At 33.1% G+C, this 13,641-nt stretch overlaps 1 protein-coding gene across 1 annotated transcript in view; it reads right to left on the bottom strand.

The window, feature by feature from the left end:
- LOC107074001 (retina and anterior neural fold homeobox protein 2) overlaps positions 1–11,991 on the bottom strand; it is a 47,810-nt gene extending 35,819 nt beyond the window's left edge. The window contains exon 1 of the mRNA XM_015335009.2: positions 10,751–11,991. Coding sequence (XP_015190495.1) covers positions 10,751–10,925 — 175 coding nt within the window. The 5' untranslated portion in view covers positions 10,926–11,991. The remainder of the gene's footprint in view (positions 1–10,750) is intronic.
- Positions 11,992–13,641: the final 1,650 nt, after the last annotated feature.

Raw genomic sequence — 13,641 nt, 5'->3', positions numbered from 1 at the left:
GTTTATTACTCTTTATGCTAAAAGAAGTCACCTATTCTATTATTGTTTGACACTACCATCATTTTCTATTGAAATTCGGTCACCGATGAATTAGAATCGTAATATTTCAATTAATATTGATAAATATATCGAATATGTAAAGTCGATATTAGATGTTACACGAAGTAAAAAAGAAACAAAAATTAAAACTGACACTAAGTTATTTCTGATTAAATAAGACTTGTAAAAGAGAGAGAGATAGAATGACGTTGATCAGCTAATGGGTGTATTTAAAGTGTTTGCGTGTGTGTATAAAGTAGATCTTTTAATCTAATATGTTTTTTTCGGGGGGACAAAACTACATATCATTTTTGTAATATTACAAGTCTAACTACGAGTTTAAATGTTGTCGAAGGAGAATAATTACTTTTGATAATCATCTAAGAAATTTAGAAAAATCTTACGAATATACATATTACATAATAAATAAAAATATATTATTAAAAAATTAAATACTTCGTATACGCTCTAATAAAATAAAGAAAAATATAAATATAAAATTATTTAAATAAAAATAAATAACCAATTTCAATACTCATTTATATAATATAAAAATAACCATCTACTTGCATGATAAGTTTTTACTTCCTATATCATATTAATTAAATTTATTAGAATATTATGAAAAATAAATAAATACATTAAAAATAGATTAAAATATAGAACAAAAAAAAAATAATGAAGGATAAGTAAGTCTAAGAGAACGTAGAACAAAATTTTGAAATTTAAGTAAGATGATAGAAAAATATTAAGAAAAATGAGAAAAGAAGGAAAAAGAGGGAAAGAGAGAGAGAGAGAGAGAGTATATGAAAAAGTAAGTTTAAGATATACTAGAAGAAGACGCAAGGTCTCGTTCGATCGTTTATACTTAAGCATGGCTGTCGATTCGAAATCTAATTTCCTTGATCGGCGTGGGAGGACAGGTCGAGACAAAGAGGGAGTAAAATCGGATGGGAAGAGAAAGAGAGGGGAAGAAGGGTATAGGAAATAAGAGAAAGAAGATGGTATGCCGTCACACAGAGGGCTTAGCTCGCCGACCAAAGAAGATTACAGAATTTGTCTTCTCGTGGACCGTCACTGGTTGTTCTCCTTCTCTTTTCTTCTACCCTCTTCTTCTACCAAGCATATATATATATATATATATATATATATATATGTCTTTCTCTCTCTTTCTTTCTCTTGATCTATCTATCTTTTTTGTCTCTCAATCTCTCTCTCTCTCTATTTCACTCTCGTCTTCTTCCAACGCTCGGAACCGACTCTTTCGGTTTTTATCTCCGGAACGAAACGCAATGGCCACTTTGCGCCAGGGCACAAAGTTTCGACGGAAATTTCTTCGTAAAAGCCCCGCTGTCACCTTTCGCGCGATTTAATCCGACGCACCATATCGATCCTCCTCTCCGCTAACCCGAGAGCGTAGCTCCTCTTCCTTCATTCCTACCTTCCTCAAAAAGAATGGAAGAGAAACCAAAGAGAGATAAATACAGGAGGAGGAAATCATTATTTTGTGTATATTTTTACTTTTTTAAATTATATTATATCATAATTTTTACGATTACTAATTGAAATGCACTTATATTAATTTACAATAAATCTGAGTTAAATTATTGGGAAATTTTGATCATAAATTTTATATATTTTCTTCCCATTTCCTTTTTTTTAATTTCTTTTGTCTAACAACAAACCAACAAATAAAGGATAATAAAATATTTTTTCATATTTGTATTTTTGTTCGAAGTCGTTCTTTTAATTCCCCTCCCCCCTCTCCTCTTTTCAATTTAACGTTCAACGAGAGATAAAAAAAAAGCAATGCATGAAACGTTTATATTTCCGTGGTATTTCGAGTTAAAGCCCAACAGCAGATAAATGTGTATTTTCTATGCGGAAGCAACGAATAAAATTCAATTTCCATTTTGAAATTTCATTCGGGGGACAAATTTTCAAAGTATTTCGAAACAACCGATGAAATTTACTTTTCTTTTATTATTTTACTTTTTGGGTATTTTTATATTTTATTTTCTTCGCGACAAGACATTGGTCGCGTTTTATAGCACTTATGAATCAAAAAAAAAGAATAAAAAACATGGCGCTTATCCCTCCCATCGAAACAGTCTTTGATCATCGTTCGAAACATGTATGGCCGAGTAATCCAGCATGTCTGTTAATAAAATTAATGAACAGGTTCCATATCGAGTCACTAATCCTTGCCTGTCTTCTCGACCGTTGGGTCCTGTTCGATAAAATATTGCAAGTAAGAGAGAGAGAATGAGAAAGATAGATTGATAGAATATATAAAAGAAAGAGATAAAATGATTCTTGATCGTTCATAGTCTAAGAAAGTATCAGGTTCGTCGATTATTCGCGTACCCAGTATCGAATTATTAAATTGTCAAAGTATGGTGGCGAACGTGTGTTAGGAAGCGTGTGCTCTTAAGAACTAGTTTTATCTTTCTATTTCTCTCTTATCTCTTTTCTCTTGTTCTCTCTGACTCTTGCCTTAGAGAAAAGGCTCTTAAGCTGTCATCAAGTTCTTGCCCTCGAGGATAAAGTTTCTTTCTAACAAACGGGTCAACGTACTTACTTACTTACTTACTTACTTACTTAGTTATTTACTTACTTAGTCGAAGGAGAGGTAACTTTGTTCTCTATATTGCCACCTCGTTGGATAATGAAAATGAAATTTGATAGGAAAATCATTGATATTTTTTCTTACCCGAAAATTTTCTTTTTGTGTTTGTTTTTTTATTTTTTAAATTATATTTCAATTTGCGTTTCGATATTTGTGACGCTTTTTTCTCGAAGGTATTTCGATATCTTGTAATTAAGTTATATCATTTATTTGTTCATTTAATTAAAAGGAGAAACAATTTTGTTATCTGTACGATTGTCCTATCCGTTAGATAATGAAAATGAGATTAATGATAGACGAATAATCGATTTTTGTTTTAATTATCTTTAATATTCCTAGCAGTGATGTTTAGCGAAAGAAATATTATTTGTTAATATTTTCTCGAAGAATTTTTCGATACACACAGTTTAGTTACTCGCTTATCACACTCGACTTAATTCGTTTTAATTGTATCACGCGAGGATCATTCTTAATCGGTCTTTGAAAAGTTTTGAAAATTTCAGAAGCACCGCCTCGAGTCGAATTAAGCTGATCGGGAATCAGGTTTTCGTTGAAATCCCTGGAAATACGAGAACCAACTGAATTTCCGATATTTCGTGCTTAAGCGTAACGGAAATATGACCATTTAAACGAACGAAAAGATGATAGATAAAGATATAAACTAAGAGACGGACGTATAAAAATGAAAAATAAAAAAACAAAAAGAAAAGTACAACACAAAAAAATTGAAAGAACATATTTTTAGCCGTCACGATAATACCCACTTTTGTAACTTAACTATTTAAATAATTTTGATGATTTTCAATTTACAAAGATTCGAACTTACGAACGAAAAGATGATTAAGCAAAAAGATTGAGACAGAAAGAAAAAAAAAACAAAAATTAAAAGATTATATTTTTAACCATCAAACCGTTCAAACTTTTTATATTTCCAACGTCTCTAAATAATTTTAATGATTTTTTTATTCGATTAGATTCTCTCGAGGTGTTCTTTTTTCTTTGTGGGAATATAACTGCACGTAGTACTTTAGGTATACAAACTTAGCTTGTAATAAAGGATAAAACAACTTTCTCCCCATCTTCCTCTCTCTCTGTCTCTCTCTCTTTCTCTGCCCCTCGTTATGGTTACCGGTTAATAATTTAATTGTTCCCTAGCGTGCACGCTTCATTGGGATATCTTAGCTGGGATCGGTGCACGAGCTTCGTTAACTTCCATACGAAAGGGATAATATACATAGATACGAGAGTATACACTTGGCGTGTTAAAATTCACATTTCGTTGCTCACCGTGCTCAAGAAATTCTCTTTAAAGATGATCAAGTACCTACATTAGAAATATTTAACATGCTAACTAACCTTCGTTTGAAATTATACCTAAGACCGTAATAAAACTGCTGACTCCGATCGATGATATCATACAAAAATACGAGGATGAGTTAAAAAACAGAAAAAGTGTTTATTATTGTATATTAAAAAAATAATAATAATAATGTGTGAAAGTTAGTTTTCAACCTATTAATGTATTATAATTTGATCTATCCTAATGAAAACGTTGAAATAAATTAGAACAATACTCCTATTCGCTTTGTCGATGTATTTAGTATACCGATTTTGAATTATCCAGGCGTCAATATTAATCGCGGTAATGACGTACTGATTGCTAATCGGTGCACAAATTACACGAATACCACCTTGCCGTGAACATCTGGATATATGTACTTATGTATATCTGTATTTCTCATTTGCCTATAGCTGGATAGTTAGATAGATAGCTAGATAGTTATATATAGAGTTATAGCAAGGGTTAACTATATCTATCTTCGTTTTCAACATTTCTCTCTCTCTCTCTCTCTCTACCTTTGTATGTGTGTAGGTGTGTGTGTATTTCTCTCTTTCACGTTCTGTCTTCGCTTTGGATTCGTGTCGTCTCGTCGACGACTATCGATCACGACTGAAACGTTTCGGGTATCTCTGCGAAGTAAAGTAGGTTCCGCGACGATTCCCGGTGTACGATTGATCGCCGACACCTGTGCACCAATTACTACTCGTGAGCTTTGATCCGACGGTAATTCGCTTTAATTGCTAAGCTTCTCTCTCTCTCTCTCTCTCTCTCTCTCTATCTATCTATCTATCTATCTATCTATCTATCTATCTATCTATCTATCTATCTATCTATCTATCTGTCTGTCTCTCTCTGTCTCTCTCTGTCTCTTATGATTGCTATCTATCTTCCATGTGTTTATCTCTATTTTATTCTTTTCAGAAGTTTCTTTTCATTTTTTTCTATCAGAAGCGAGACGATTGGTATAAGCAACACTATACTTTACGATTACCCCTGTTTCGATAAAAACTTTATAGAAATTTGTATTATCCTTTCTTTCTTTTCTTTTTATTTTGCAAATAAATGCAAGGAATATCTTCAAAATTACGCGTGTTTTATATTTAATTTCGTATATATATATTTTTTTCTGTACAAACACAAAATAAATCGAATAAATTTAATTCAACAGATTACCACCCTTTGTACCATTTACTATTTACAATTTCTTAACAAAATTTCATCGTATAAAATTTAAATCGTTATTAGGATGAATTATTATTATTATCATCATTGTTAATATTATTATCCTTATTTTCAATCGAATAATTTTGCGGAAGACCTTTAACTCGAGATAATCGATTTCTTTTCGTTCTTTCCATCCTCGCATACACACACATACCACATTTATAAACATACAAACACATAACGAAACGAAACTAAACGATACGAAAAGCTTGATAGAATTGATAGGATAAAAAGGCGCATGCGCGAGTTTCCCGTTTTTCAGTTGGATCACCAGAAGATTCACCTTTTTAATTTAGCGCTCGGACAAATAGCGCTCTAGGGTAAACAAACGACGTTCGTTTAAATCGAACGTATCGAGGTAAAATAAAAATTTCTCGAACACCCTCCCCCCCATCTATCCATCTCCCATCCAGCCCTCCCATACCATTAGCACCCCGCGATCCCTCTCCCCACCATCGGTTCCCAGCAAACCTCTGACCCCTCCGCCCTCATCCCCCTTCAGATCCTCGATTTCCAACCAAATGTTATAACGCAAATTGCTGCTGCCGAGTTACTCCGCACTCCGCAAAAGTAAATTTGATAGAAATTTTATCGAAAAAGTGCGCGAAACGTAATTAATGAAGCCCGTTTATTCGTCGGAACTTTTACCCCTTCCCCCTCCTCCTCCTCCCCCTGTCGTCGTCGTCATCGTCGTCCGTCGGCGGTTGAGCTCCTCGTGCAACCCGTTTTTGCACGTAGACCAGTTTCACGTTTATTCGATGGCCCCGTGAACGTTCGACCAAAAAACAAGCTATTCTCGCAATAAACGGGTATGAAATTACACGTAATTGCTTGCACCCCGACCTCTCTGTTTCTTTCTTTCTCTCTCTCTCTCTCTCTCTTTTTATTTTTTTTTATTTTTTTCGTATACACACATATACAGCCTTGTACGATGGTGTGTATCTGCAAACACGCATGTACACCATCTACCTACTATTGTTTTGGTCACGCGATCGAAGTTACCCCCGTTTTATAACAAAGTACTTTTGCGTATGGCACACGTTTGCAGACGGTGTCACGATCTTTTTCCCGTAATACAGACATTAGAATGAGTAAGAGAAAGAGAGGAGAAAGAGAGAGAGAAAGAGGATTTCCTTTAAATGATTAAGAAAAAAGTAGTATGGAAAAAATGAAGTGATAATCTTTAAAAGTATTGTAAAAAAAAATTGTAAGATTTCAGGATTAAGATAGGTGTAATTTCTTTTTTTGTGATATTAGAACGAAAAGAAAAATAAAAGTAACGAATTGAAGGTGAAAATTTTAAAACAATCTCACTTACGAATCAATTTATTTCAAATTAAATTCACGTAAGAACTCTCGAGAAAGCAATATACATCTCTTTTTCTTTCTCTCTTTTAATATTATTATTTAAATCAGGGCTAAATAAAAAACCTTCAAGCATAAAGCTTAACGTTAACTTACATTAAGATAATGTAACAACGTAGTAATATGCATTAATAATAATAATAATAAAAAAAAGAAAAGAAAAAAAACAAAAATGAAACACGAAAGAGAAAGATAAAGAGAAAGAGAGAGAGAGAGAGAGAGAGAGAGAGAGAGAAAAAGAATGAAAGGAAAAATTAAAAATAAAAAAAAAAATAAAAAGAAACTAATCTCGAACGGTGGACTTGGCGTTTTGCATTTTAACGAGTTCTCCGCTTGTGAGTAAAATTATTCACATACACACACACACACACACACGTGTATTTATATATGTGTGTGTATAGAAACATACGCCATAGAAGAAAGTAGAAAGAGAAAAGAGTGTGATAAAGATAGTAGAGGAGAAAAAGAGTTTAGTTTAATCGTCCAAACGATGCCGATAATTACCGTATAAACCGAAAGAAATTAATCAAGACGTTAAAGGAACACCTGTTCTCCAATTATCCTAATGATTCAATCGTGTATACTCTTTTGCTGCCTTCTCAAAAAGGTGATCCGTCTTACTTGACGATACTAGATTGGTTAACTTCGTTTTAAGATAAAACTTCCTTAAAAGAAGATAAAAAGGACAAAGATACATATATATATATATACACCCACCCCATAACCACACACATGCACATATACACACACACACTCACACATACAGAAAAAAAATAAATAAGAAGGAAAAAGAGAGGATGATGAAAAATAAGAAGAAGAAGAAAGAGGAGAAGGAGAAGGTGAAGAAGAAGATGAAGATGAAGATGATGAAAAAGAAAGCAGATGATGAAGGCACGATCCATTAGTAGGCACGTCAATTCACTCTTAAGAAGCGACTGACTTAAAGCCGCTTCCATCTAATTCTTTTTTTTCTTGTCTTATTTTTTTCTTTATCATGTATATATATATCTTTCTTCCTCTTTCTTTAGATTTTTTTTTATCTAAAGAAACCGTTCTCCTCCGTACTTATTAGCAGAGACTACGCTGTTCAGCTTTTACCTATCCTTCTCGCACGCGGTATCATAATTAATGATAATTCGATTAGCAGGACAAGATTGGACCACGACTAAGCAGACTCTTTCGAAGTTATTCTTCTTCCTATTTTTTTTTAATGTTTTTTGTTTTTCTTCTTTTTTACATTTTATTTTCATTCGTTTTTTTTTGGTTCATTGTCTTTTTAAATAATATTTATTTTTTATTTTGTTTAATTCATTTACTCACCTCCACTCCTACTTCTCACAAATATAGAAAATTTAATTATTTATCTTTTTCTTTTTTTTATTTTAATTTTGTTTTTTATTCCTGTCTTTTCCGAATATTTTGTTTACGTTCATTTATCCCTCAAAATATCACCTCTTCACGTTATTATTCTCTCTCCATTATTATTTCTTTTATTTTTATTTTATTTGTTTTTTTTTTTAATTATTATTTCTTTTTGTTTTTTTAGTTTCTTATCAAGAAGCAGCTACCACGAGTAGTATCCTTTTGTCATCTGGACAGATGGGCATCTCGATCTGACGTCGGCGATTAAGAATCAATTAACGTCAACCTTTGCCAAAAATCACACGTCACCCTTCTCTCTCTCTCTCTTTTTCTTTCTTTCTTTCTTTTTCTTTTTCTTTCTCACTCAGTCCCATCCTCCTTCCCTTTCTCTTTCTCTCATCATCGTACAACTTATGTGAGATTAATTGGATTGATATTGAAATTTATTTCTCGATGTAACTTTTTATAAACTTTATCATGTTCAACCATAATGATCCCTCATGGAAATTTATTGCAACAAATTTGTTTTCTTTTCATGTATTATTAAGTAATGTTTAAGTAAATGTTATTCTTTTCGTTTCACTACTTTTTTTAAAATAATTTTTATCCAATTATTATTTTCTTTTATATTTGCGTATGCAATGAATTTTCGAGTTCCTAATGCCAATTATTATTAATAATAATATTTAATAATAATGATATAATAATAATATATAAAAATATAATAAAAATATACCCCACGTGTCTCGTTACGATTTCAATTTCTCCTATATCTTCCCCCACCTAACATAGTCATTTTATTTTATTAAATTTATTATTAGCGAATAGTGTAATTTTGTTCTTATTATTTTATTTGACAGGAATAAAAGAAAAGTTCCGTTCCTCTCCCCCCCCCCCCCATTAGTTTCGTACGACTTCGATTATGTGATTTTTTTGTTATTTTCCCATAACTGTTTTACTTTTATTAGGCCCCTAAACTCGTCATTGTTTCTATCCGTCTCTTTCTTTCTCAATTCACCCTCTCGTGGTCTTCTCTCTCTCTCTCTGTTTCTCATTCGATAACGGTAGTAGCACCCGTACAAAATTGTTTTGTCGATTCTGACCTTTCCACCGAAAGTGTTGCGTCGATACGTGCACCTGCACGAAACGCGAACGCGGTAGGTAGAATGACACGAAAACGACGCTCGTTTTCATTGCTCGAAGGATAAATTCGACCTTCCAGACGAAAGTGTGCCTCGAAATTGGAATTATTGGATATACGTTTACTCGATGACCGACATATATATGTACATGTTCATGTGTCTGTGTGTATTTGTGTTTATATACAACCATATCTATCTATATACATTAATAATATTTATGTGAGTTAACAGTTACGTCATTTAATCATCGATTATCTAATCGTTTAAATCGATCTTATTTAATGTCATTTCGTATTAATTTATTTGACAAATTTTTATGGTAAATTTTGTAGTCATATACGTCATATAATCATTTTATCTTTTAAGTTAAAATTATTTAACTTATTAACAAGTATATTTTATTACTTATAATATATTGAATATTTTTTTTTTAAATAAAATTTTATCTTAGTAAATTTAAGGATAATCTAATCATCTATATTGCAACTTCTAAAATATAAAAAATTAAAACACGTATTCATTACGATTTGTAATATTAAAATAATACAAAAAAATGATTCGTTTAAATGTTTAAGAAATAAAAAAACTATTCGTAGTAAATCAACGTAAGTAAATTGGAAAATGAGAACCTAAATTCACATATATGTGCATGTTAATATATATAAACATACATTCGCCGTATATAATTATGTATATGTATAGATAGTTAGATATGGGAGAAAAAAAGTCAGTGGGAAAGACTTTCTAAAGGGCTTCGGTTTGACTATACTCGGACTGCGAATTAACGCGGCTGCCGTGTCGTCGGAGTTGAGATCGTCAACGATAATAACGATTTTCCAATTATACGCTAACATTACCGGCAAGCTATCCGTGCGACTTGAACGACACATACACACACACACACATATAATATCCACCCACACCCACAAATACACAGGACGTATATACACATTTGCAAAATAATCGGCAGACACGTATCTACGTAGCTGTTTTTAATGATATGTGATGATAGCCGTATAGTAAAAATACACGCACGAGGCCAATCAATTTATGCTGACATCATTCTCAAATATTATATCCAAATATTAAATTGAATTATTTCCATTTTAATCTTGAACATTTCTATGATAAAATTAAGAGAATAAATTATTTTCAAAAAAGAAAAATAACTCATATTCTCTTTAATGGGTAACGAGCGTGCACCGTCGGACCATTCAAACGATTATACCGTACTACCTAAATAACCCTAATTCATTCTAATTTCAGATAAAAATCATTGTATTAAAAAGAATACAATATTGTAATCTGATTTAAAACAAATGACACATTTTAAATTATTAATACAATATATCAATGATATTATCAAATTATTTTCATAAAAAAATAAAACCTTTACGAATTGAATAATAATAATAATCAAATTAAATAACACAACATAATTTTAATAAATAATAAGTCTTTTAATTTTTTAATTAAGTCAGAGTTTTAATAATTAAAATAAAATAATAAAAAAATATGAAAAATATTTTTAAAGAAATGTTGATTGAAAAAATATTTGGAAAAAATATATTAAAAGAAATACATGTATGTATGTATGAATGTGTATGCGTGTGCATGTGTGTACGTGTGTGATAAACAAAGGAGTACCAGCGTTCTCCTGAGTCTCGCGATTATTGTCTTCCATCTCTTGATGATTCCTTTTGTGATTAGCCAGGCCAAGTATAGCATCGATGCTGTGTCGTGGGGTGCTGCTGGTTGGTTTTGGCAGGACAAGGTCCTGACTGTTTTGCGAGCTCGTTTCAACGAGCTGCTGCGAATCCATCGCCGTGTTAAATATGACAAATCCGAAGAAGAAGATGACGGAATTATTATGATGATGATGATGTCACTGATTTATCGTGAACCTTTTAGGTAGTTTTTTGATTATATTTTGATTTTATTTTTGATCCATTCGATTGAACGACAAGTTCACTTTCCGAGTACGAGACAACACACGTTTTAGCGTAGAAAACAACGAGAGGACATTTTTGGCGTTCCACGACGCGTGAAACAACCCGTGTTTATTTTCTTTTTTTTTCCTTTTTTTTATTTTGCTCAATCGTTTCTCACACGTTATGAATTTTCAAGGCCACTCGTAAGCAATTAAACGATTATTACAGTTTATAATATCAATGAATTTATTTCCAATGTCATGAGAATAATTTATTATTTCACTGTCCGAAATATCACTTGTTTCTTTTTTAGAAATCAAACTAACGAATTATCTTCACGATGACATTTCACGGTGAAAACAAACGCACCGTTTTACACGGATCTTGTCATATTATTTAACACCGCACCAAAAAAAAATATATAAAAACAAATCACCCCTCTCTTTCTCTCTCCCTTCCTTTTTCTTCTTATCTCTAATCTTTGTAGCACAATTAACAATTTTAATTAGAATCCTTTTTCTTGACGTGTCAATAACTCAAAACACTAGGTTGAAATATAAAACTTGGTTAGAATTAATCACTTACTAAGTATAGTTTTTTTTTTTTTAGTTAAAACTGTTAAGATCTTGACACGAGTTAGGTGAAAATTGTAATGATCTTTGGTTCGATAGATTGTGATTTCTGTCTTCTGTTTCCTCTCTCTCTCTCTCTCTCTCTCTCTCTCTCTCTCTATCTATTGCTGTTTGCTTCTCTGTCTCCCTCTCTTTCTCTCTCTCTCTCTCTGTCTCTCTTTCTCCGAGTGTGTATATCTGTCTCTCTTTAACCCAAAATTCGTAATGTCGTATGTAAGGGATCGAAGGTTTGAGAAGTGAGAGAGCGTGCGTCCTACTCGAGGACTAGCCGGCCGTCGTCTAGCGGGGTGGCCTTTGTTGCAGCTGCACACAACTACTCTTAGTCGAGAGAGCCCACACGATAGATAGATAGAACCGTGAGGGAAGAAAGAGGAGGGAAGGAGGGGAGGTGGATCCTGGAGTTAAACGTAATGGGCGTGGTTTAGATCGGCCAATGGTAAGAAAGCCCGAGGTTCCTACTAACCAATGATAGTAGAGATCGACGAACATGGCGAGTCAGTGGTGCTCAATCCCACTCTTACATTTTATTCTTTACCCAACCTCCAATCTGATATTCTAACACGGTGGGGAGAGTTTTCGGCTTGCGTTAGACTCCGAAAGGGGTGGAATGGTCGAACGACGAGTTTTCTTCTGGCTTCTGTGACAACCTACGTGCGTTTCCACTTTCTCTACATTTGTATATGTGTGTATGTATATATGTATGTATGTATGGATGGATGGATGGATGTGTGTAGATCTTTAGTAGACTGTGTGTATGTTTGTGTAAGAGAGGAGGGAAGTGGTAACGGATTGTAGATGTGCGCAAAAGCGAACGTACCGAGGGTTGGTTTTCACTGATATACAAACGTTCTCAACATACGCACATATACACCTTAATATACTTACTTGTACACACACCCATATGTATATATATATCTACTTACACAGATTTAGAACGAGTGAGACGAAATGCGCGTAAACACAGAGTGTACGAGGGTGCCCGGTGTGGGTTGATTCTTGCGGCGGATTCTGGCATCCCCTGTAATTGCCAGAAATGAGGTAAAGCTTACCGCTTACGCCGAGCCTTCCATGCTTCTGTGTGTATACGTGCTTCATACATTTCACTGACTTCGGACTACCTCAGACGTAGATTCCTATTAATGTTCTATATATATCATTTACGATGATATCATTTTAAAAGATTATTCATAATGACCGATTACTTATATTTTATTATTATTATTTTTATATAAGAGTGTACGTCTAACGAGAACTATATTTGATAATGCAAACAATTCTTTCTTTATCGTTAATAGAAATATTTTCTAACAAAGTTTCAATCGATCTATCTACGAAATTAATATAAATGAATTTGTTCGAATAAGAATTAAACGATTCATAATATATATATATTATTTTTATTTCTATTTAATGGCAAAGCGAGAAAAATATTAAAATGCGAATTTGTACACAGATTTTTATCTTGAATTTACAATGGAGAAAGAACTTTTGTTATCCAATGAGAGAGAGAGAGAGGATGGAGGGGTTGATGGAAAAACAAGAAAGAAGAAAAAGAATGAGAAAAAGTAGAAAGAAAGAAATAAAAAAAGAGGAAACGAGTGGATAACAGATTTTTATCCGCGCAGAACGTTCCTTTCATGAGTTTTCTGGATTTGCCTGGTGACAAAGCAGCAAAAAGCGGGAACGCTTTTCCGGTTAGCAGAACTGGCGCGCGTCGAGCTTGGAAATTGTTTCTTTTCCATTCCCGTAGACCAAAAACCAACGAGAGGACACAAAATAAATCCCTGTTTCCCATTCCACGCTCGATTCCGCGTATCGTCGTTACCATTTGGCGTTTTAGCCTGGGGGGAAGTGTACGCCCACAAAACCGCGCGACAAAAGATATCCGCCTCTAGCGAAACACACAGTAGCTTGCTCAAAATCGATCTAACTATATCGAGCTAAATTATACGTTGTTGCGGATGAATTCACGTTT

This window comes from Polistes dominula, unplaced genomic scaffold (genome assembly GCF_049000335.1).
Source record: "Polistes dominula isolate Pdom_NZ unplaced genomic scaffold, Pdom_raw_medaka contig_31, whole genome shotgun sequence".
In the NCBI taxonomy this organism is placed as follows: Eukaryota; Metazoa; Arthropoda; class Insecta; order Hymenoptera; family Vespidae; genus Polistes; species Polistes dominula.
The sequence above is the reverse complement of the archived record's forward strand: the minus strand, read 5'-3'. Positions and strand labels throughout refer to the sequence as shown.